The sequence below is a fragment of the Elaeis guineensis genome, chromosome 1 (assembly GCF_000442705.2).
Source record: "Elaeis guineensis isolate ETL-2024a chromosome 1, EG11, whole genome shotgun sequence".
NCBI classification, from domain to species: Eukaryota; Viridiplantae; Streptophyta; class Magnoliopsida; order Arecales; family Arecaceae; genus Elaeis; species Elaeis guineensis.
The window spans coordinates 116,782,647-116,809,361 of record NC_025993.2 but is presented as its reverse complement, the minus strand read 5'-3'; the positions used below and the strand labels follow the sequence as shown (position 1 = coordinate 116,809,361).

General features: G+C 36.9%; 1 protein-coding gene and 1 pseudogene across 1 annotated transcript; both read right to left on the bottom strand.

The window, feature by feature from the left end:
* Positions 1-720: 720 nt before the first annotated feature.
* LOC105038771 (uncharacterized) lies at positions 721-26,715 on the bottom strand. The gene is given in 11 exon segments (XM_010914660.4): positions 721-1,348; positions 1,458-1,563; positions 5,200-5,237; positions 7,956-8,039; positions 10,688-10,797; positions 12,690-12,800; positions 17,082-17,160; positions 21,301-21,383; positions 21,461-21,516; positions 25,421-26,248; positions 26,251-26,715. Coding segments are annotated over 10 exon segments (1,530 nt in total). The 5' UTR covers positions 26,321-26,715; the 3' UTR covers positions 721-1,348; positions 1,458-1,492.
* Positions 15,469-15,605, bottom strand: LOC114913957 (U1 spliceosomal RNA; annotated as a pseudogene).

The window sequence follows — 26,715 nt, the reverse complement described above, 5'->3', positions numbered from 1 at the left end:
CATTGACATCAACGTTAACATCGTAGAACAAAGCTCTCTCATACTTTCTCAGAATCAGGAAGCAATGCTAGTTTGAACTGGGTTTCAAGAATGTAATACAATCATGCAACATAAGACATAAATTTGGATTAATGAAAGTGGGTCTATTTTGCTTTAGGCGATCTAAGTTCTGACTTTCATATTGTTTTTTGCATTTTAATCACCCAACAAATTGTGAAAATTTCTTTGAGGCAAAAAGGAAAACCCCTCTCATTCACTAAGCCTTGATCATTATAGACAAAGTCATGATCACCTGATAGATTTTGTAAATGTGAAAACAAATTCTTGGATGCTGACTACCCACTTGTTCCAAGTAGCTGCTGTTCACGAACATACAGGCATGTCCCTTTGCCGTTGTAATTCATTAGATTGGTTAGCTGCCACCATTGCAGCTTGCAATTCTGACTTAAGCTAAATATGCCAAACTTTTAGGATTTTTCCTTTTAACAAAGATAAATTTTAAGATTCAAAATATTAATTCAGAGCATCATGAACTTTGGCTGCCAAGTGAAAAATAGTTCATCACAAAACTGAAAATCTGGAACTGGTGTTTTCAGAGCTTCACAATTGTATCTGTTGCTTCTGTGCCCCATGTGCATTCCTAAAATGATTGATGTCAACAAAGAGTCAGATGTTGTAGATAGCTGAAGAGGAACTACCAAGCAAAACCAGAATGTCATGTTAGCAAAATGTAATAGAATGTGCATTCTATGGACATTCATCAGTTCTCTTCACTCTTCATTTTAGATTCCCGAACACATCCTTTAACATACATGGTTTTTGAGGCAGAGGCCATGTGACAAAGTGCTGCAGCATGTTGGCTGCGATGAACTAATGGCATGGTTCTCAGCCCATTTAAGATATGGTATTAGGAGGACAAGTCAGTGAATTAAAATACATTATTGCTAATAGAATAAACAGAAGAAGATATGCATAACAACAAATGCAATATGGCAACCCATTAGATGTCAATAATTTACACATTCACGAAAAATTGAAGCATAATCTTGTAGCAACTGTGATATGCCTTGCCCATCCCTAAAGAACCTGGAATCTCTCACCATTATTGGATCAAAAAATTTGCTATTTTAAGTGGATATCTCCTAGCTTTCCAGTAATGGTGTCCAAACTATAACTGCTTCAAGGCATTAATTCTTTATCTCCTTTCCTAGCAAGGCAACCATAAAATGACAATTTAAAGGTTCCAATAAATGCAGCCAACAGTTGAAAGCTATTGTAGGAGACTTGCAATTAACTCACTAATAATTGACTGGATATTGAAATCTTTCTCTCAGCAGCTTAAAGAAACCTAGACAGAAAAGAAAAGAGCTTACCAAATTAATTTTTGATACAAAGGAAAGCAAGAATTTAAACATAATTAGTAATGAGACTGGAAAATCCAGGATTTAAATTCTTACTGGAGAAACTTAGGAAGAAGCAGATTGTGCAGCACTTAGAGATATTCCTTTGTAATCTGTTCTTGCAATTCTTGAAAATTCCATGCATCATCAACTGAATATTCCCCTGTGAAAATGCATGACAAGTGAAAATGGCAGTGTAGAGTTCCCATGCCATGCCATGGTGTATCACAAGATGCAATGGAGGAAATGGTTTTCACAGCACATAACACTACATCATATCTGTCAAGCTGAATCTAGGAACGAAATGATAGAAATGTATTTGGGGATAAAATTTATCACCAAAAAACCATGACTCTATAAACATGTTAAGCTGCAAGGATCAATAATGCTAATTCTTAAAGTAGGAGGGATAGGCATGTTTTCAGCTCTAAGGACAGCAAACCACAATATTACCATAGTTTCTTCCAAGCATTCAATTCCCGACAGGACATCCACAGGATGTCAGAATGGATATTGCAAATGGATGGGTGCAAAAGGAAATTCCAGTTAGAATGTGGAGGAAAAAACAAGGGGTCATTGCTTGGTGCAATGGTGAAAGGCTTGGGCTGACTGGTGCAACGAAGCAGATTCAAATCCTGGGGCAGCAACTTTGTGCAGAAGAATGCCTAGGGTTAGGATTGTCCTCAGTTCGCCCCTGCCAGGACCTCGGATCACCGGGAACATAACTGGATAATGTCCCTCCTAATATGAAGGAAAGACAATCATATGCAGTTCCATGAAAACAGGCATGCAAAGAGTAATAATATTTATACCTAAAGCATGCTTGTGCTTGAGCATGTCCATAATTTCCTGACTCAGATGCAAGTGCAGGATAACAGAAGCTGAGCTTTCACAATAAGATGCAAATGCACTAAGGAAGAACATGCATGCATGCATGATGCTATAAAATAAAGGACCACTCTTTTGGCAGTTGTATTCAAGAAAACATAAAAGGTTGGGACCAACTATAATTGATAAATGCATTCGAGCTAAGGTTAAGTTTTGATGGAAAATGTAGCAATGAGAGCCTAGGGGGAAAAAAAAACTCTCTGGTTTCCATAGTTTACACGAAGCAATTAAAAATCTGATAGAATTTATGAGTTTATAGCATAAAAAAAATAGCTATCTAAAAGAAGGACGAGTGAATGTTATGGAAACAAGGCATCTACCAATAATTTTGAGCTGAATAAAATTCCAGTGTCATGAAAATTAAGAAGGCCAACTTCATTTTCAACTTGAAGTTCACATCTTAGAAAATCTTAGATGAACATAGAACGTAATACATAGTGTTTTCTTATTGCCAAAAAGAGTTTAGCATTGCCAATGGAAGTCAAAGATGTTATACCAATAATGGTCAAATAGTTTAATCCTAATAAAAGCTCGAGTCATCACAAATATTAAGAAGACCAGCATGATTTCTGATCCTAAATCTTTAGATGTGACAAACTTTAGTTAAGTCCATGCCACCAGATGATATAGTGCTTAGTGCATATCACTTTTTTTTGTTCCCAAAAATGTTTAGAATGGTCACAATTTAAAAATAAAACCTTCATTTTCTGCAAATATCATTACATCTAAGTTCTAAATAAAGCTCCTATGACATAATATAAGATGAGAAATATATCGCCTCTATTATTGTTAGATAACAGTGGGTGACATAAGTACCTAAAACTCACAAAGAAAGAGGAGGGTAAAAACTGTCCTAATCTACTGGAGGGCTAGAATCACAATATGATCTGAATCTACACAGGACATGTTAAATTATAGTTGTTTGACAATGATATATTATCAGAAAGATTCACTCTCACTCTTCTAGCAGGTAAAAAGAAAAGGCATAATCTGGAGAATGATTAGCTTAAGCTATGTCAGTGAGATTTGGGTGGTAGAAAAGTCTCATGAAAATCTTAATTGTGAAGAGTTACGTAACTCTCAAACTAGTAAATGCATAATTATAAAACCAGACCATTGAAAACATAGCAAGTAACTAAATCAGAGTCCCCCAGCAACAAACTCTGCAAAATCTACCTCAGGTGTTGCGGAGGCATCAGGAAGTTAAAGGAATAGTTATTCTAGTACAAAAATAATAGACACATAAATTTTATGTATTATACCAAGCTAAGAATGGTACAACATAGAAGAAGCAAAAAACAGATTATGGTTCATAATGCTCTGTATCAAATTGGCAGTTTATTGGCAAAGTACAGGCAAGCATATCTCTATACCATATACACATACCAATCAAATCCAAAGTTTTAAATCCCATGGGACAGAGCTGTCCCAGTTTTTCCATGGAACGGGACGTGCTGCGTCCCATCCCATCCCGACACTTGGATGGAGGATGTCCCAAGATGTTCCGATTGGGATGCTGGGATGTTAGCAAGACGCCTTGTCCCGACACATGGGATGGTACCCCATCCCGATGTCCCACGGAACATCCCGCTGGACTTGAATCCTTGATCAAATCACTGATACCGATGTGTACCTCTTCAACAATTTTTCATTTAAACCTATGCCCAATCACTCCAATTGATCTTCCTGATAGCAACAGTCTACAACTCCACAATGGTTTTTATTTTTCTTTGTCATACTAATTTGTGCTTGGTTTAAATGCCCAATTTACAAATATGATGCAACAAAATGCAAATTCATGATTCTAACATCCAAGGCGAGAAATTCAGGTAGTGATTCTTTATTATTCTTGGTATTATTTAAAAAAATAAGTTCAATAACATATTTCTTGCTCTAAGTTGAAGTAACTCATTAAAATGGAAAAAAACATATACTTAGCCAGATTCATGAGGAAATGGAGTTGTACTATTACAAATCTTGCATTACTTGGGGTATATGAGTATTTCTCATATCTAACATGCCCTCGTATAGCTGTTAGCTGGAACTCTGCACTTGTTAAGGGCCTTTTTTATTTCGGTATTTTCATTGGCATGCTACCCGGTCTTCTCACAAACCTTTCAAAAGAATAGGAATAGGTTCTCCAAAAAAGTGAATAAGGTTTCTTACCTACCCTACAACACAATTCTTCGAAGATTGGCAAGAGGCCTTTGGGAGGCAGTAAGAATTTTGCATAGTCGTTCAAGTCTCTTGTCTAAACTCGAAGCCATTTTGAATGATCCATCCATTTTATTGTTGTTATAAATAATGTTCTGCAATGGTTGTTTGCATGAAAAAAACTACTAGAAATCAATCGCATGTAAAAATGATAGAAATATCTAGAATGATTTCTAATACTAGATTTCTATTTACCAGTTAAAAATATGTTCTATGTTCAAATGGGATGAAGTAGCAAGGACCTTATATTGCTACATCTTTTAGAATGCATGGCTAAAAGGATTCATGTAGCTGACCCCAACTAGTTTGGGATTAAGGCTTAGTTGAGTTGAATTGAGTTACACGTTCAAACCAGAATATTACATAGCATAAAGTACATATGTTCAATCACAAGAAATAAAAAATAATGAATAAAACAGCGCATCGCAGCTTTCCTATTATGTATCTTCAAATATAGCTTTGTACCATTTTATTTTATTGCATACAAGTGTTGGCATGGAGACATGATATGCATCCAGTATGATACTAATACTTATATCATTTAGAAGTCACAATAGGAAAGAACATAAAATACTAAACTTTGCATGCATTATTTACCAAACATAAAGTAATAAAAAGAATCCTGCATCAATTATCAGGACTATGTATCAGGTTAGTGGCTCTAGCACAAAAAAAAAAAATGTTGATGAATTCTTACCAATCAAATCTCTTCGTAGGGCAGTCAAATGAGCACAACTGCAATCATATAATAAGCAATTAGAACTACTCCAACTCACTGGACCTCTACATCTAAGTATATATACCTTTTCACTAGAAAACCTATCTCTTACTGATAGTGATGCATATCGTTAAAGATATTAGCTCCTATAGATTCAAATAAAATAAGAACTTATATACGAAAGAGGAAAAAAATTGAAGTGTAATTTGTAGATTCGAATTTTTATTTTTTTAGTTCAATCCTAGCAGATAGCAAGAAATTAGAAGTCATTATATATCAAGGGGATATCTGGCAAAACCAAGTCATTAATAATTGCATATTCGGGAATGATAGCACAAGGTAGCATATGTATCAATGTAGAAAATAGAAACCCAAAAAAAAAACTAGTTAAATAAATAAAAGAAAAAATATTAAAACTATTAATGATCTTTGTATATTAGATTATAGTCCTTTCCAGCCACCTCAACATAAGTAATTGATGTTCCTACAGCATGAAAAGCAATTTAGCTGCACGTTTCTGAGCTAGCGCAATTGAAGATCATGCATAGGGTTGCTAACAACACCCACTAATTAGTGCACAAACATGGAGCAGTTGAATATATGCAATTAAGGATCATCCCAAAGACTACATGAATTGAAAGAAAAGGGAAATATCATTAGTAAAGCCTTTATAGCAAACATGATCATAACACAAGCAGCACCAAACCTCTTCCCTGCAGCAGCCTTCTATGTGTGAAAGCGAGAATTTTTTTAATGCCAAGCTATCTATCAAAATTTGCTATCTCAGTACTAGACTCCGTACTAGTACCATTTTGTTACAGTATTTGTATATGGTATGGTATGAGACAACAAGACGTATTGAGTGTCGATATCAAGATCTATGGAATCGAAACCAAGACCTGTGCTAGCCAACTGCAGTACAAATTGGTATGGGTCCACATCAGACCGGACTAGTACCAACTGATACAGAAGAGAAGAAGGAAACCGCAGAGGAGGTGATGAGAGAAAGAGGGAAGGGGGAGGGAGAAGGGGGAAGGGGGGAGGGAGGGAGAGGATGGTTGGAGGAGACGCCAGTGGTGGACACAGGCGGCCGTAGGAGTGCTTGAAGGGACGCCAAGGCCTCCGCTTCCTCCGCCAAATCTCAGTCAAGAAAGAGAGATAAAGAGAGGGGGAAGAGAAGGAAAAGAAGGAAAGAAGCCGGCAAAGAGGCCGTCGACTGGCCGCCGGACAGTGAGAAGCAAGGACGATCGCCTCTGTTTCACTGAATTTTTTTAAAAAACTAATGAAGTCTATTCATTGTCGTCTTTTAAAAAAATGCGAAAGACAAGGGCGGTCACCCCTATTCCGCAGCCGCAACTCCTCCCATGCAATTTCCGTCACCTCGTGGCCATGACGGCCATCCAACATCCTCCAACGGCCTCTTCGTCGATTGTACCTCTTTGTGGTACCGTCCCTCTCCCTCTCTCTATCTCTCTCGATTAAACGCTCTATCGGACGACAATGAGCTATGGAGGCCTCGACAGCCCTCCGACAGCCTTAGTGGATCGCCGCCTGCCCTCCGAAGACATCATCCCCTCTTTCTCTCCCCTCCTCTCTCTCTTGCTCTCTTTCCCTCTCCCTCGCCCGATATTCTAATTTGGCCAGCCGATCTGTCCCGATTTACGGCCAGTACGGCTTAGAACGCCCTGAACTATTCGATTCAGAACGGTTCAATAAATGCTGGTCGATATGGTATGAGGCTGCATAAAAGTTTAGTACTGATATGGTACGGTGGACCTTGCATCTATCATGAAGCCCATACAGATCCCACAGATGAGAATGAAAATGATCTATTCCTTTTACATTTCCATCTGTCATCATCTCCAAAGCCATAAACTTGGACTTGTCGAACCTTCATGGCAACATGATCATAACCCAGGCAGAATTTACACCTGTCTCTCCATGGCAGCCTTATTTGGCTTAATGTGAGAAGTATTTGAACTTTAGAAAAGCTAATACAAAACAAAGCTTGGTCTCATGCCAAAAAAAAGGGTGAAAATAAGCATCCAGGTCAGACTTGCACCTATTCCACCGATAAGATCAGTGAAGAACAATGGTAAGCCAAAAGAGTCGGTGACTCAGGATCTCATACAACATTGTTCCCCTGGTTCTATTACTGGAAAAAACAATCTACATATGCTTCATATCCTGCAGTAAAGAACATGACAGCAGATCAAAGGGGAAACTATTGAAGAAAGGCAGAGACACATAAACAACTCATATATATGATAAAAAAGTTAGAAAGGAAATGATGAAGAGATATATAAGATAGGGAGTGATGTGAAGAGAGAGAAGGCAGGAAAGCAACTGTGTGTCAGAACTATGGAAAGGCTTTCTTTGTGGAGGTGGTCACTAATGGTTGTCACAACAAATGTCCAAGCTTAAATGCAAGTTACATCCAATTACATAGAACAACAGTTTAATTATCCCACCTGCACAACTTGCACAATTTTTTTAAACTGGCTGAAAAAAATCTTCAACAGTAGGCATTAAAGAGCACAGAAAACTAAAAATGCTCAAGATGTAGAAAAAAATTGTAGACAAAATAAAAATAGTAAAAATGGCACAGCATCCTTCTTTTTCTGTTTTTGTCTCAATAGATCCACAATCTAATGCTATAAATATACGAACAAACTGAAAGAACTAATTCAGGATATTTTTATGTAATTCACTATAGGGGGCGAGAAAAAAGATACCTGCCAAGAGCTTTCCCAAAATCAGCACAAAGGGAACGAATATATGTCCCTTTTGAGCAAGTGACTCGGAATATCAAATTTTGCCTGCAGAATATAAATAAAACATGATAATGACACTGAGCCAGCTATGTTAATGTGTACAAGAGTTGGGAAGAAAACACCACCAACAGCTTACACTCTAAAAGATGATATGATAAAGTAGTATACTTTAACCACATTTGCCCCAACCCATCCCCTACCAAAGATGTGCCTGAATCATGTTTGGAAATGTAAAGCAAGATGTTGATAATATTTGATCGCTTCAGCTTTTTGACAATCGTATATTACCCCTTGGATCTTAGGATCAAGTTTATGGTCTACCTATCAAAAAGGAATATAGATATCATATACAACTCGTTCTTGTTAATAGACATATACAGGAAAAAATTGCCTACTAATGATGCACGCACATGTTTCTCAAGTCTATAGCACTAGCAGTGCTAGGTTTTTCCCCTCTCTACTTATTTGTAATGATAGATGAAGAGCACTCAAGGGCCAGTTCATTAGAACCTACATGTTTTATATCCATATCATGAAAAGCATAAGCACTATTATATCACTCTTAAGTGGCTTAAAAGATCAGACTCTATGAATATATCATGAAGATACTAAGTCGATCAAAACTCCTATAAATTTAAAAAATCCGATTTATTCATCCTACCATTATATTGATTGGCTTTACTCTTAACACATATTTTTTTAGTTCCTTGAATCGCCAGTTCCTCTTCCGAACAGTCTTCGCTTACAACAACACAGCCTTTAGAACCTTAAATAAGTTAAGCTGTAATCACTCAAATCGTCCAAACTCCAAAGTTGATGAGGGCATTTGAAATGTGATCGATGTGAGAAAGAACAAGATGCCAATAGGAAAGTAACAACATTGCTGCATATCTTCTTTATCACTGTTAAAATTTACATGCAATAAATAACATATTTGGTTTTCGAGATTGGAAGCTAGCAAACACTGACCAAGAAAAGAAGCCTGTCCACTTACTGGATTCAGATTAAACAATAAATTGTTTAAAGCCCTCAATAAATAATTGTCATGATCAGCCAGCACAATCATCACTCAATCTTGAAATTTACAACCAAAATGTCAAGGATGACAAAAAAGATATAAAATAATATTACCTCTTCACTATAGTCATAATTACAATTCCCGATTATTGAACGAAACAAGCATTCAATGTTAGGTACAAGCTAAATATCCAGCATATTTACTTGCATGCTAGTGATGCAAATGCCTACCAACAGATACATTTATTTCCCTATCAAAGGTTTAAGATTTTCAGCCAAACTTAGGCATTTATAGAAGTAATTCTTCATGGCAATGATAATGCTTATGCCCCTATTATTTTGCAGAGAATGTGGATATACGCAGCATTCTGAATTCTGAAGGTTCCTCGTACTTACGAAATGTAACTTCAAGCATGCAGGGGTGAGAATGTTTCACCATAGAATTACTTTAAAATTAAGAAAATATAGATGATCTTTGTTTTAAATTTTTATTTAAATCTTGTTGAGTGTGTCCCAGTTTGGAAGGAGGGGCAACAAGGAGCACAACAGTGAGCACTATGCTAAACTCGATCCATCAAAGCAGTTCAAATAAAACACCTAAAGAGTTAATTATATACATGAAAATATAATCCCTTAGTATTCTAAAATGTCCATCTGCGTAGCCATCCTAGCTATTATATCAATTAAACCATTACAGGCTAAGCATATGGTATGTCTCAAAGGTCGCTTCTGGTATAGTTACTATTTGCTTCATATTTACATGCCCTAACATGATCAGTGTTAATACTGTTAGTCAAAATTCTAAATAATTTTTAATGAAAATCAAAAGCCTCTATATTAGTCTAGCTAAAGTAAATCAAAGCTTCATTGCTGATCACAAGAAGCTCTGCATTAAATCCTCCCACCTTGAAGAGTCTTCCTCAAACAGCAGCTCTTAAAAACCACCCATAACCTTCACCTAGATAATTAGCATCGAAAATGATCTTACAGACATGAAAATTCAGGAGTCCCTTCCTCTGAAGACATCAATTGCTCCTCAAATGGGCCAAATGCTGCATTAAAGACATTCATATGTCTTGGCTATCCATCACCAAATCACTTGCAAGTCCATGACGCCCCACTCAAGTGTCAGTGGCCGTGCCTACTCAAGCAAGGCAGTCTCTGATCTCCATCTTTTTGTTATTCTCTCTGGCAGGCTTGATTTTGGCTAAATATGGGGCAGCATTTGCTTTTCCAAGCTACCAATTTGGGTAAATCACAATCACCATATAGAGTGTTCAACATCTTTTAAGATATTTTCCAGAGCCTGAGCCAATATTCTTCACTTTTCTTCAATTCTGACCCCAGCCAACAAGCCTTCATACATATAGAAAGTGCTAGCTTTATAATACAAAGCATGATCATTTAAAGCTGACATTTTATAACATGTTCCCCTTTTAATTCACAAACCAACCTAACTGGTCACCAGCGTAGACCAATAAAAGTATACCTCCTTTTATAATATAAGCGGATATTAGCAGACAAGTTGCATCTTGGTGCAAGGTAAATACTAATAAAAAAATTTGAAAAATCAAGATAAGATCTAGCTCATGTTGGGATATAGCAGAAGAAGTAGCAAAAGAAGAATCAAAAATTGCTGAGCATAATATTTTTTTACTAGTCAATGAAACAATCACCTGTCATCTAGGCTGCGTTCAATATCAAACTGATATATTGATATGCGTCTTGGTGACAGCTCAATCATCTCCCCTCTCCTTGCTTTGTCATACATCTTTTCACCACCTACCTGCAATCAACCAAGAAACTCCATCAGGAACTAAAACAAAATAATTATTTTTGGAAAAGAGACCTTAGATTTTTTTTTTCTTGATGACCAGGCTTTGAAAGCTTACTAGCTAATGTATTTAGGTTCAAATATCATGGTTCTTATGATTTTTTAAAAGCTTCAAATGCAATAAATCAATTGATGTGAGAAAACCATTTTTCAGAAATAAACATTTGATCTCCAGTGGACACTAAATCACTTTCATCACAGGCCTGCCAGTTCTATGTACAGAACTAGAAGTGGACCCTGAGATAGCAACATCAACCTACAGCTTGTTGAATTTATTGGCAAAGCATATCTTACCAACTGTATGAGAACTTCACTCAGTTACTTGGTGCAGTTGATGTATTATAAATCTACTCAGTTGATGTACTATAAATCTACTAGTTTGCCAAAATTATTCTCTACTTGGCAATGTTTAGGTCATTCTATCTTACAAATTCACATGTTCATAGGTACAAAGAAGTATTGAAATGGGAATCACAATGGAATGGGAACAGAGGGTAGAGAATCCAAAACCATGGTTCCTATTCGATTGTCTGGTGGAAATGAAGGAGTGCGCGGAAAAGAAATACCAATTCAGTTTATACCTAATTTAACTAGTTTTATATTAGGCTGGATAAGTTCTATATCAATTTTCTAACATATCATTGACTCAGAAATAGAACCAAATCTTATTATAACAATCACCATAATTTTTTGGAGACCTTCAATTGTCCATTGGATTATATTATCTATTTGGCAAACCTTTATGTAATGGCCATTAAAATATTAGCATGGCCCATTATTTTCCTAATTTATATTTTTATATTTATTTACATTTTCTTTTTTACTTTTACAATATTTTGATTGATTGTGAGAACTTTTAATTTTACTATAATCCTTATCTTCTTTTTTAGTTACATTAATTACTTTATTTTATTTTCTAATATTTTATTTATATTTGATATTATAAATTTAATATTTTATTTTATTTATTTATATTTTTGTTATACTTTTTCCTATTTTTGCTCATATTTTTAAACTTTAATTAACATACTTTGCTATTATGCTTTTCCATTCTTGGTATTTTGATGAGGCATTATAACTTTGTTTTTCTAAATTTTACTTTATATTTTTAATATACTATATTGATTATTTTTTTAATTATTTATCTAATAAATTTTATTTTATGTTTAATATTATTTATTATTATTTAATTAATTAATATTATTTTATATTTGCATCCTCATTTTTATTATCCTTTAATGTGCAATGCAAAATGCTCACTTGCTAGTATATAATACATATTAAACTTTTGACTAACAATTGACAATAATATTCCAACTCATGTTAGTTTATATTTTTTACTAAAATATTATTTTAGATGGAATAGTTGTCAATTGTTTAATTTCATCTTATACCATAATCATCAATAATTGATTTATATACAATAAATTATTTATTCTTATTATATATCATAAAAAACATTACTTATTATTTTACACCATAAATGTTAGTAATTAACTCCTTACCAAAAATATTGTTATTCATAGTTTCATATTCTCATGGGACTAACCATTCTTCCCATTTATGAGTGGAATCATCATTCCTTCATTTGAAGGAATGGTGATTCTACATGAAATATGATTCCATTGCTTATTGTCATACCAAATGTCAGAACAAGGCCAGCTGGCCAAGGTCAAAATTCTAATTCCATTCCAGCACTTGTTCGAGCAAACCAAACGTAGCATCAAGCAGAAATCCAAGCTTCCAAAGCTTTACCAGTTTGCAGTTCCAGCATTATCAAGAGAATAAATGACACTCTATGTGGAAATGAATAGATGTGATTGAGAGTTAGCAAGATCAGTAACCTTAATGGCAGAAAACATAGGAGGAACTTGCCATATCTCTCCCAAGAAAGATGCAGCAGTCTTTTTTATATCCTCATCTTTGATGTGTTCCCATGGTTCTCTTTGGATGACCTGGTCGGTAAAATAGTAAGTGTCATGTATAAGTGATAACAAAGACAGCTGTTCCATCAAAACTCAAAAAAAGAAAAAAAAATGATGATTACGAAGACTAATATAATAATTTATTAGGATAGCAGAAAACTTGCCAAATCATCAAAAGTAAAAGCAGGATTTCAAGACCTGATTAATGGATTGCAAACACGAAAAACCAGAGTAGAACAACAAGGGAAAACAGCAGAATAAACACAAAGCCTTGTCTCATATACCTTGGGATGGCATTGAAATTCCTTCAAAACCACTCATGACCTAATATTGCTAAATTATAAACTAGTAAGCTGTCACAAATCCTTGCTGCCAATCACAAATAACTCTCTCCCTTCCTTACTCTGAGATTCCACAAATTATCAGGCCAACTACTAAGCTTCCTTCATTGCACATGCCCCCAATTCCGACTATGAGCAGATGCACTTAAACATTCTAATCTTTGTTAATGCTTATCTGAATTATTTGCAAATTCTTTGTTGCCCAATATTCCAATACATACTAAAATTGTCAGTTTGATTGCAACCACATACTACTTGGAAGTTTTAAATATTCTAAAAAAAATATCTCCATCAACTTCAATCTTTTTAAATTTAACTGAATATGTTATCAATTATTTTGTCATTCTACCATATATACAGTTATAACAAGCCACAGCTCCTTGCGTTTGGCACTTACATCCAATACAGGAGGACTGAGAAAGACTTACATTCACAAAAATCAATATATCATTTGATAGTGTTGTTGTAAGTCATTAAATAAGGAACATGCTATACCAAAAGAAGTGATAAGATACGCATCCTGGAATAATACATGATCAAAATTCAATGTTACATCAATCCTTTCTCTGACAACTTGTCTGATAAAGGTGAAACAAGCTGCAGATTCATTGGCAAACCAAAAAAGGTACGTAACCTGTACATGCTGACATGGCTACTGTTAGTTTGTGCATCCACAAAAATCAGCCTTGTGTCTCTTCTCTCAACCAATAGCTTTGTAGCTTCTTCCTGATTTTGATGATGCCCAGTGATAGTTTTGTTGCCCTGTCATATTTCTAAGACTTTGTCTGTTTTCTCAAACAGAAAAGGAAATTGCCTCCCATAATTATAGTATCATTCCAAAGGATGCACAAAATAGTATACTATTTTCTCATCATTAACTGGTACTGAGTTGACATGACATCAAGCATGTAACAATGGGTAATAGATGGCTATCCTCTCGACTGCTCCAACTTATCGTTCTGGACAAACGGTAGCCACATGAGATGATCAATTATTCCCTATCCCTAGGCCATGCTCCTTCAAGCAGACAACCTATGACCAACAACTTGATACCCCATGTATATGCATGTAAACTCATGCTGGCACTGTTTCAAAAAGGTATAACATCATACGACAATTCAGGGTAGTCACGTTCAAAAACAAGGCTTCTAAAAAGACAAGATATACAAATTTTATGCTCACCATAGCAATCAAATGAACATAACATTTAAGTAAGCTAATCAACAATTACAATCAATTCAAAAATCAGTTTTAATTTTAACCTTATAATATCCATGTAATAGCATCAACAAGAAAAGTTTAGTTTTGACCAAGGACTAACCATGTATAAAAGCTACGCAACAAACTCATGGGCATTCATTCTACATATGAATATCATAAATTCATAATTTGGGCGCAAAAAAACTAATCAGCCTCCAATTATATATTATATATACACTAAAGCACATGTTGAGCTCCTTGGGTTTGCCATTTTTGCCCCTGATGGAAAAAGAATTAAGGGATACTTCATTAATGCACATTATTTTCATGAGAACCTGTAACCCTAGTTTGTTGTCAATAGCATTCCCCCCCGCCCCCCATGTCAATCACAACCATCTGTTCTTGTGATCCAATCCTGTCCAATCCGTCTTTCTTTTCCTGTACCCTAGTTTATCCTCCTTCCACTCTCCCTTTAGTCAGATACAGCTACGCCCCAGCACTCCTTCCCTACCAACCAATAACTATCATGTTGTGTCCTAAGTTCCTAACTATTTGGGTTCAGCTTGAAGAAGCCTCATTTGCCAAGTGTTCCTATTACAGGCACTTTTAATGTCATTCAACTCCATTCCTATTATAAAATAAAACATTTAGGATAAGTCATATTTACTCTTACTTGTGATGATGTCTGTGTTTTGGTATTTGTATAAATAAAACAAATGCAATGTCTATTACTTAGTGGATTCATAAATGGAGATGAAAAAACAAAGAGCATTTACTTTAATCTTAAGGACAGGTGTACATAGACACCATTGAAGACCACAACTCAGTTCATAACTAATAAGAAGTTGAATACAATTAACATGTTTTTTCAGGATCAAGAGTGTTCAAGGGTGCGAGAATGATTTTATGTCATTCTCAGAAAATAACAAGCATCTAATCTTGTCTCATTTTAGGTATTGAGCAAGTTTTATTAAACACAACATAGCGTAGTCATTGATATTCCATGACAAAATCCAGCTATTGTAATGCTAATAAATTACCAAATGGTATGAGATTTGTTCAGGTTCTGTCATAACTCATAACAGTGAGCTTGATTATTTATACATATTATACAATATGGTACAATATGTCTTGATACTTTAATCAACGAGCTTCGGGTGTCAACCACCAATATAACATCCACTCTCCCACTTGGGGAGATGGTAGACCAGCGCTCCCCCCGGAGTGCGACAGAGACTGCTAGCCTAGGCCATGGGCCTTCTTGATCACCCATTAACCCCATCCAGGTAAGTATTTCAGGAGTCCACCACCACACCATGACATTTTTATTTTAGAAGCAAACACTTGCCCATCTTGGTCAAAGTGAAAAACTGGCATGGACCAAAAATATCAAAAGCTCCAGGTAAAGAACTTGTATAGATCTGATAAAATTATAATGCACGCCAATATTTTTTGGCGTACAAGGCATATTGATAATCGAGAAGCCATTTTCCAAACAGAATGATAAAGAAAGCTCAATTGTCCACTTTTTAAGAACAATCATCCAAATTGATAGTCTAGCTTGTTTCATGCTCAAGATCCAGCTGGTCATTTAGTAAATAACATAAATGTGCACATCAAAAAGCGGGCCTCTAATTCCTCTGATCCTTGTTTTATTGCATAATGATAATGTTATCTAAACTGACAAGAAGTTCAAGTTTCCAAAATGAAGTCTATAACTATATATACTTATTTATTTCCCTTTCATAGAGATCAAGGATCAGAGCATATTGGTTGAATGTACCAAATTGATGTCTGCAAAAGTTTTCTCAGAAAACTGTTCTCCACTACATGCAACATTATAATTTTAAACAAAATACTTGAAAAGATCTTCAAAAGTCAAAACCTTTTTCACCTTATCATGATTTCCCATTATGAGTTACCTCATCCATATAAGAATCAACACCAAGCAAATGAAGCCATTGTTATAGAATTAATCAAGATAAATAACTACCTTTACCCTTATGACACAGATATTTTAGAATCGTCCAATGAACCTCCATCTTAAGAGGCAACCATATACATGCCCTAATAATTCCAGTATTGTGGCCTTGCACTTTCTTGCCTCTATTTAGGAAGAAACCAAAACATTGGAAGCCTAGTCATATTGCCAAAATAATGGATGCAGCTCCCAGAGTTGCTAGCAGAAACTAAATGATGGTGATTCGGCTTCCAGTAAAAATAAATTATTTTAATCACGTAAGAAGTGATCCTTCAAATGATCTTATGCTGAACTTCCCATTTACTTTGATATCCCTAACGTAGCAAGAAAATCTACTGCAATTTTTAAATATAATATCAAAATCAAAGTTTTCAAATTTTAACTTTTAATCGATACGAAAGATGGAACTTGTAAAATATCAGGAAGGACCTAAGGAAAGCCAGGGGTGTTGCATCTCATTCCAACAACCACTAACCTAAAAATAAAGAAAAACTAATTGCAATTTGAATTTGAATAACCCCATACTATTCCAGATGAACTTCATTGTTTGTTGTCACTAGAAGAACATAGCTATAAAAAAGTTATATGCAATATATGAATATGAGAACCAAATTTGCAATTGTCAATGATTTGATAACATGGTTGCCAATGTTATGTCACATCATGTAAGGTCAAGCAGAAAGACTTCACAATTAAATTTCTCTTAGCATTAATTGAACATATTCAGTAAGCAAGTCTCTTTGCAAATGAAAACTTCATATAAATTAAAATGAAAGCCAGCAAACAGACCGGTGAATCAGCATCCCAAGTTGAAGTAGCCTCACCCAGCCTGAAAACACCACTATAACCCTTGATCATGCCTTGATATCTGCAGACACAACCATAAGTAGAATTTTTAGCAACTCACATATGACAAAGGTTTTCATTTCGACACTAGCAAATTAGTCCAACATATCTTTGTGAAATCTGTAGACTGGTTCATTGTTCTTTTTAAAATTTACAACAATTCTCACTTTTATGCACCAAAAAGAAAGAAGTGTCTATTCATGTCTATGCATACATATCTGGATTCATTCATGTTATGTATCAGCTACATGCAATGTAAATGATGCATTAGTGCCTCATTATGATAAGTTCTATGGATCTTAATGAAGAAAACTCTATAAAACAAGGGTGCATCCTAATGCCCTCACCTGGCCCCAAAATCCATAAAACAGCTCGGTATTACAAAGCTAATGCCAGTTGAGCTGTCTTGTCAATGCTACCAATTTCGAAACAAATACAGTAATTATATTCATATCCTAGACATTTGTTCATCCTAACAATTCTTATTATTTCCTTTGCGCTGGACCAACTACTCCCAAGGAATAGTTGTTACAAGACGAAAATAAAAAATTAAAATTAATTTTCAAAGTTGTAAGCAAGGATTCACATCTCATTGTGCCCGGCGCGTCCCACTAGTACCACACCGTTTCAACAAGAGAATGGCATCTGGGATGCCCCCTGGCATGGTGGTTTGCTCATGAACTGGGACATCCCAACCATCCTGAAGGGTATTGGCCAGGACAGTCGAGTCCTAACATTTGGGATGGACTTGCATACTGGGGCACGATTTTTTTCTTTATTCTTGTTGTTAATGTTCATCTAGTCTGTCTCAATCCATCCTACATCCCAATATTGTACTGACCTAGTAGCAAACCGAGAGAGGTACCAACACTAGGACTTTAATCCTTATCTCAAAAGTCTTGAAGTTACAAAGTTATATCAATGCATCAAAATTAATGCATAGATTCACAATGTTGTATAAATAGAAGTTTGGCAATAGAGAGAGTCTAAGATGACAAGCTAAATGTAGTAAAAAATGAGAATGTTGAAATGAATGTGTGGTAAAACTAGAAAATTTAGAATTAAGAATGGTTGCACTAGAAAATCTATATAAGTTGCACAAATTAAGGACCAAATGATGAAGAAAAATATTAAGATTGTATAGGCATACACAACTAAGATCTAAGAGAACTCCAGCAAGAAGGGGCAATTTGATTTGTGTTTAAGTATGTAGAGAAATGAGAAGTACCTAGGGTCACATAGATGGAGGTTATGAGAAAGGATATGTAGAAGCCTGAATAATATGTGAATGGTCCTTAATAGGAATTATTGGCAAAGACCGACCCCACATAGATAGAAGAACAAGATTTTCAAAATTGGTACCGCACATTATTCCGATCAGCTGACGGCACAAATCGGTACAGCCCCATATCGGACCAGACCGAAGAACCAACAAAGGAGGAAGGGACAAACCAGTGAGGAAAAGAGAGAAAGAGAGGAAGAGAAAGAAGAGGAGGGGAGGAAAGCAGGTTGAGGCGATGGAGATGCCGTTGGTGGCCATCGGAGGGCTACGTGGGCCCTCAAAGGGCCGCAGCGGCCACCATGGCTCTGCGTCGTCCACGGGAGAGAGAAGAGAGAGAGGGGGGAGGGAAAGAAAAGGATCGAGAGGTGTCCGGCAAAGAGGCCACCGGAGGGCTTCGGCTGGCTATCGGGTGGTGTAAACACCACCTGCGACTCCACGACCGTGAAATAGGGGCGATCGCCCCTGTTTCATGGGCTTTTTTAAAAAGTCCAACAACAGTGAAGCCGGTAATGGGCTTGCCGGCTTTATTGTTTTTGTACTTTTTTTAAAAAAAATATTAAAATAGTAAAGTTGGCAAACCCATTGTCGGCTTCACTATTTTTCGACTTTTTTTAAAAAAATTGAAATGTAAAACCGACAATGGATTTGCCGGCTTTACTATTCATCATGATTTTTAGGCTTTACTATTCATCATGGTTTTTAAAAAATAAGACGTGAGAAACAGGAGCGGTTACCCCTGTTCCATGGCCGCGGCTCTATCCGGACGTTTTTCACCGCCTGAGGACCACGGTGGCCACTCAGCGGTGCCACAGATTCCTCTCCACCACCGTCACCACCGTCCGGTAGCATCCGTCCCCTCTCTCTCTCTCTTTTGAGGTTAAAATCCCTATCAGGCGACACCGAGCACGAACGCCTCCATGGCCCTCCGACGGCCTCGTCGGGCCAACGCCGCCCTCCGACAGCGACGGCGTCCGACATTTTCCTCCCCTCCTTTCTCTCTCTTGCTCTCTTTCCCTCTCTTTCTCCCTCGACGTCGGTGTGTGACACTTTCCAAGCCGAAACCGTCCCAGTTCTCCGCTGGTCTGGTTCGGCATACCCTAAACGTCCGATTCGAGATGATTCTGAAAATCATATAGAAGAATACTAGAAATTCTTAGCACAAACCAACACCTGATAGATGGAGAAATGCTAATGGTTATGATTATAATTATATTAATAGGATATCAGATTTTATTTAAATTTCTACTCCTGCAGTTATTCTCTTTCATCCAATCCCATAATATAATTTCATTGCATGGAACTAGAATGTCTGCACAATTTGGTTATCTCAAATTATAACATTGATGTAAATAAGTTAACACTAGTCTAAGAGCAATCTCTTCTTTCGTGGGGATAGAGGTGGGGCCGGTTATGAAGGAGGACCCACCGCTTCCTGAGATCTATGTCATCCAATTTGGTAAACTAATGGAAGAAGAAGCAAGTGTTGCTTCTACAAGATCTTGGGAGATAACACTACATCATCATGGCCTAGCAACTAATGAGACAGAAGCCATTTTTCTTGGAGCAAGGATTGATTGACGAAGAGGACAGTTTCATTGAGTTCAATGTCAATGGAAGAACAAACATGGGTTGCTTTCTATCATATCCTGAGAGTTTCTGAATCACATAAAGTTGCTTACAGTTAATGTGTTGCTCTCTACTAAATTTTGGAAATGTGATATTGCTTGTCCTTGGAAGTTGTGTACACCTGAAAGCTAATTTCCCTAAAATATTGGACTCCTAAACTCAGGCTTAACTGGAAGCAGCTTAACTTCCCTTTTGGATTATGCTCCCAAGAATTGCCATTCAAGGTTTAAGTTAGCAGCACTCTACCAACATTCAAATTCCTTATTATTCCACCAAAATTTGAGTTTTATGTTCAATATACCTTCAATTACAAAGTTACCATGATTACATTTCTAACAAAACTTTGCTCAAGCCCTATGATACATAAAGGACCATGCAATGAAAGGAAGGTTGTTTTGAAATTGAAAGACCAAGAAATTTCTATTTGTCTCAAGCAACATAAAATTGGTTTTGGCTGTCCAAGGGTTTGTAATTCTAATGTTATTTTTCTAGCAAGTCAATATAAGTTCTTACTTCTTGGTCGCTACACTTACAACCACCAAGTTTTTCACCTGTAGTTTGAGACTTGGAAGTCCATTTTAGCAAAGTTCTGTGTGACACTGAGTGTTGTTATGAGATGATCTTTTGAATGTGTTAGGTGAACAAAAGATGCTCAATTTGATCAAAGTTATTATGGCCTGAAGGACAAACAGGGCTACGAACTAGGGACATGAAATGTCATGTAATGCTTTTTGTTGTAAAATGTTTGACTTAATATTCATGATTAATTGAGTTAAATCATTGGACTAAATTAACTAGTCAAGTTAAATCAATGGACTAAATTAAGTGCAGGTACTTTAGGGTTTTAAAAAGGAGCCAAGTTTTTTTTTTAAAAAAAAAGAAACAGAAGAAAAAAGGAGTGCAGAGATTTGACAGACAGATATGTTTCCTTCTTCCATTCTCTCCTTTTTCCTTGTCAGTTTAACTTGATCTTCTTTGACCTGACACAGACTTGTTACTCTCCAAATGCAGCGGTCTTACTTGTCACTTAAAATAGTAAACAAAATATTTTGAAAATCATAACATTGTGTTTTCCACAGGAGGTTTGGTCAAGAATACTGCATCAATAAATGTGTTTTGTATGATGATAGCATATACTATGCCTAAAAATACATCCTTAATTATCCTAAAGCAAAAGATTATTTCTATAAGATTTTTGCAGCCAATCTGATAATAACAAGATTAATGTATAAATCAAAAGGCAAAAGAGTGTACCTGTCCACTAATTTGGTTGCTTTACCAACACAAACAATCAACAAACCAGTTGCCATTGGGTCAAGAGTACCAGCATGCCCAACCTATGAATAAAATATTTAGCATGAGAATTTCATACGCAAGCAATTTACAATCATGCAGGTCCAAAACAAAAGAGCACCTTTTGCACTTTGACTAACCGCCGCAGCTTCCCACAAACAGTAAATGAAGTCCATCCTGCCTTTGGTAATGTATTTGTCAGCTCTCAATTAAATAATATGAAGTATTATGAACAAAGCAATGGTCATGAATATACGAAACAAAAAAATTTAACCAGGAGGACATGATAAGTTACAGAATATTCAGGTAGACAGCATGTTAACCTTAAATAATGTAACTAGGTCCTGGACAATGAGTTAGTCATCCCAATAGATGGCAATAAAAGGGCAGGATATTTAGTTAGTGCATGATATGCTGTAAAAACTCCATGATAAATGCTACATCTTTAAGTAACAAAAGTTAACTATCACAATGAACACAATGATGTTTTAAATTTCAAGTCAGTCCATGAAACCTCAGATTGTATCTGTTTAGTTCCACCACCGGTTTCTCTACAGAAAATCTACAAGATACCTAAATGGCTAGGTCAAATGGCATACTATGCAGACCAAAGGATGGTAGCAAACTAGGGTCAGATGCTTATATACTGCAAGTTGCCTAGATCAATGAATAAGTGACATTAGAATAAATTCTTTAAAACATGGTAAATGCAAGTTCACTAATTTGAAGTCTTCCAAAAAAGATGCTTGCAAGTAAATAGCAGAGTGGAGATGAATCTAGGTTCATTAGGTCCGAGAAAGTTGATGCAGCTTAAAAATCCCTCTCAAACATGTGACCAGCGAGGAATACAATGCCATGAAATTGCTTCTATCTTAATAACCACATAAATATTAGATATACCAAAATATATACCAACAAAGGATGCATGAAATGACAGAGTTGGTGAATAATTGCAACCAAGGTAAGTAATTATATATGAATCAAGTACGCAACTTGAAGATGCAAAGTTTTAGCAGTTGCATAGAAAAGAGGCTACACCCAGCTCATGACATAGGCCAAAGATTCTAGTGAGCCCCACAACCATGTCCACCATATGTTAGCACTACAATATATGAGAGACAGTGTAAAACATAATCAAAGCATCAAATGCGGAACTTCAGATAGATTAATGATCCAATGAATAGAAGAAGATGCATTCAACTACCCAGTGCTATATCCTAAACATATGAATGCTTTGAGCCCAAGTTGGAGCCAGGAGTCAATAATCAATTGTACAAGATTATTTTGATCAAGATAATGTCAAGGATTCAATGTTGCATGCATATATATTACTTTTGGAATACGCTCTAGGTTTTGAGGTTCAAAATGGTGTACTATAACCAAACCCACTGTTGTAGGCTACATTGAACATTGAAGACAGCTGCCAGGGCCTTAGGGAGGGTGCAACAGCTCCAAAATTAGCACCAAAAGCAACCAGATTGCTGTTCAGACCCACAAAAGGCTGAGACTGCAAGGTTGGGTGGCATCTTCAGGTCTCATCTCTGAAGCAATGAATGAACATGAAACAATTCGCGAGAATATTTTCATCAAGAGCCTCAAACTTGTTGATGATTAAGTCCATATTAATTTTGATTCATTACAAGAGGTCAGTTAAAGTTCACGTCACTATAGCATAAGTGGTATACACCAAAGTAACCATTATCTTCTAGAAGTTCTATCAAGAGTTAAATAGGAGGACAATTGGTGAGATTCTGATGGTTATCTTTCTATATTTGTAGGATCCTAGATGACTCAAACTAGGAATTTTCTAGAAGATTGGTCAAGTCTATTAAAAGTCTATAAAGAGTCCTGAAGAGCCAGCTGAAAGGTCTATATACTGGAATTTTTTTTATGAAGAAATAGAGAGAGACCTTTTGACCAAGGTTCGGGCCTCTCCTTTCTTTCTCTTTTTTGCTGCTTATTCTTCTCATCTTTCTCTTAATCATTTTCTTCTCTATATCATAGATCTGCTACCTATCTTTACTTTACTTTGAAGATTTGAAATCAGGATGCCATTCACAATATTCTGCCACTGCCAACCATTCATAATTATCAAATAGCCTAGGCAAGTCTAGGTGATGGACCCTCTTGTATCCTAGGTGATTAGGCAACCGCCAAGGTGACAAACGTTGTACAAGATTTACAAAATTATTTATACCTCCACATATTTCCATCAAGGATTAAAATTCGCACTGTTTTAAATAAACTATCTATATCACATGACCAAAGATCCATTAATAACAATTAACGCATGAATTCTACTTAAAATGTAGTGTATTGGTTAGATATTATTTGATTTAAACTTCAAGAATACAAGTACACAACACCCTTTTAGCTCGAATGCCTTTTCTCTATTCCATTCTGGCTGACCCCAGCTACCGATCTAGAGCCAACCAGATTTGGTTTGACTCAACCAATTTATTTGGGCTGAACTGGGAAAGCACCAAGCTGATTTGGGCGAATTTGGTGAGCGCACAATGCTTACACCGGGCCTATTTAGCTGGCAAGTGCCAGGGCATAAACCAGATCAAACAAGCCTCGCCTAGGAGATTGTGGGCATCCTGGCACACTAGGCAACCACCCGTGACAACTATGGGTCCATCAAACAGCGAGTCTGGACTTCCAGTTGTCACCTTCTTTTTCTCTGTTATTATTCTTTATTGCAAATGTGATCAACTCATATAGTTAATCTCTCAATTCTGTCCTCCATTAAAAAAATCCAATTCCATTACTGAATTTTTCAAATTGTTTCACTATTCCCCGAAATTCTGTTTTAGGCAGAAGCTGAAACATTTTGGATTGCCATAAAACTTTTAGTTAGGGTTTCTAGCATCTACTAGATTCCTCTAACAATTATTGCAGGCCTTTCCTATCTGGTCCTGCATCATTCTTGTAGAGCATATTCTTAGTCATAGTAATTACTCCAATAAACAGCTCTCACATACCTTTTTCTTTTTGTCCAATGCCAAGAATATTTAGTTTCAGACTGAATGTAAAACAACACTGACCACAGACAGGATGTCTGGAAATCCTTGCTTTTTCACACCCGCAATTTGTTGCGTTATAAGTTTTCTATTACACAATGGTTACTCCATCCTAAGGCATGGACTGTGTACATTCAATTTGAAAATCTTGGTCCTGATGCCAACTGTTGGAGGAGGCATCTCAGGGAGCTTATGCTACTGAGCTCTACAGGGATCATGCTGTTCTTCAGTTATCTTTCTTTTCTCAGCTCTCTCAGCTTTTCCTTCTTATTTTACTCCGAGGCATCCTTAATTGCTTCCATTAACTACTTATCTTCTTAAAATTTATTAGAAAAAGTGAAAGAAAAAAGAAAATGCATCTTATATATAAAAAAGAAAAGGTAATACAGTATGTGTGTGTCTTTCTAAAGCCTTAAATTCTTTAGTGAAACATAGAATAGATCTCCTTCATTGACTTTCTCAAATGATTATGGAATAACAACTTAACAATTTAAAAGACAATAGATTAAAACATCTATTTTCATAAACCTTGTGTAAAAGTTAAACATTATAACCAAGTACTTATAGAAAGCAAATGTTCACGGTATCCTTCCTCATACAAAGAATAATACATTTGAGTAATTCAACTTATCCCTATCCTACTTTGGATATATTTCATAGGTATGTTTGGTTAAAATAAATGTATATTGTCTATTTTTCTAAGTCTTCATGGTCAACTTTTTTAAATATAACATTTAATTTTAAGGCTGAAACACTCTTCCGCAATAAGCATTTGGCACATCGTAGGAGTGATGCAGGTTTTTGAAAGACTTAGTGCACTAAGATACACCACTATGCCATACAATTCTCCATCTCTCCACCCAACTGATCAACAGAACCTCAATATGGAAGATGACAAGATGTCCCATACATATAGTCAACCCCTTTCAGCATTCAGGTTACAAGCAAATCCAATGAAACATTCATCACTCCTGTACATTCCAGATGAATTCCAATTGCTACGTGTATCATCTAACAATAAGGCAAAGAAAATTAGCAAGCCGAAATATGCAACCAACCTTTAGGTTTGTCCACCAGCACGACCATACCAGATGGTCCATCCCACCTCGGAGGAAGCTCCGTCTTCCTACTCACCAGATATGGCTCTCCTCCATCTTCCACCACCTCTTTTGCAACAGGTTTCTGCCCTCTGGCGTTGGGGACTTTCTTCAAACACTTGAAGAACTCTTCCACCTTCCTCTCTGTCACATCCCGGGCAGTCGGCTCAGCAACCGAAGAGGCAGAAGCAGGCCTATCCTTCACCTCCTCGTCAAAGAACACCAAACCCTTCTCGTCCCTCTCCTCAACCTCGTCCTTCTTCTTCTTCTTCGACTTCCTCCCCTTCTTCCTCTCCCCGTCCGCCGCTACCTGCACCGGCTCCGTTCCTGGGTCGACAAACGCCTTATCGAGGGAATGTTCGGGGAAGTACTTCTTCTCCAGCTGGTAAACCATCCGGTAGTGCTTCTCCTTCTCCCAGGGGTAGGCAAAGGTGTCATAGAAGTAGAGCTCCTCCTCCCGGGCATGAAGCCTCGGGAAGTCGACGACCTCCGGCTTCAGCTCGACAAAGTCGTCACCTTGGGACCGGCGGCCGTCGTCATCGTCGGTGTCGGACCCGCCGAGCATCCGCTGCCGCCGCTTCCGGTAGTACCGCCGCTTGGAGCGGTCCATGAGCTTCTCATCATCGTCGTCGTCGGCGGCGGCGGCGGCGGTCGGTTGGTCGCCACCAGCGGCGGGCTGGGGGTGATGGCGGGGAGGGGGGCGAACGGGGCGGTGGCGGATGAGCTCGTAGTAGAGTGGGTAAGGGGTGGCGGTGGTGGAGAGAGGGCGGAGGGAGACAGTAGGAAAGGGCGGGATTTGAGGAAGAGGAAAGGCGTGAGCTTTGGGGAGAGGGAGGAAAGGACTCTTGAGGTCAGAAGCATTTTGCTACCCTCGAAATAGAACCAAACTGGGCGGCTTGCGGAGAAACAGACCTTCTACACGGGGTTTACATTGCCTTTCGATTGGCAACCGGTGAGTTCACTCTTGACACGCTGTTTCCTTAAACATTTCACCTTTTTGAATTTTATCCTTGCCGTCGAACCATCACTTATCCCAAGCAAATCTACAAACACCTGATGGTCGTGGATAGGCAAAACCATCCGCCTAATGGTATGGTGGACAAAAATGAAAATATAACTATAAGATATGCCTTTTTCATAGAAGCGGCATTAAGGATGAATTTTTCCATAAATAATTAAAAATAAAGAATTTAAAGAAAAAAATTGGAAGAAGTAGAAGAATGGTCACAGAAAGATCCTGCTTGGAGTGAAGATTT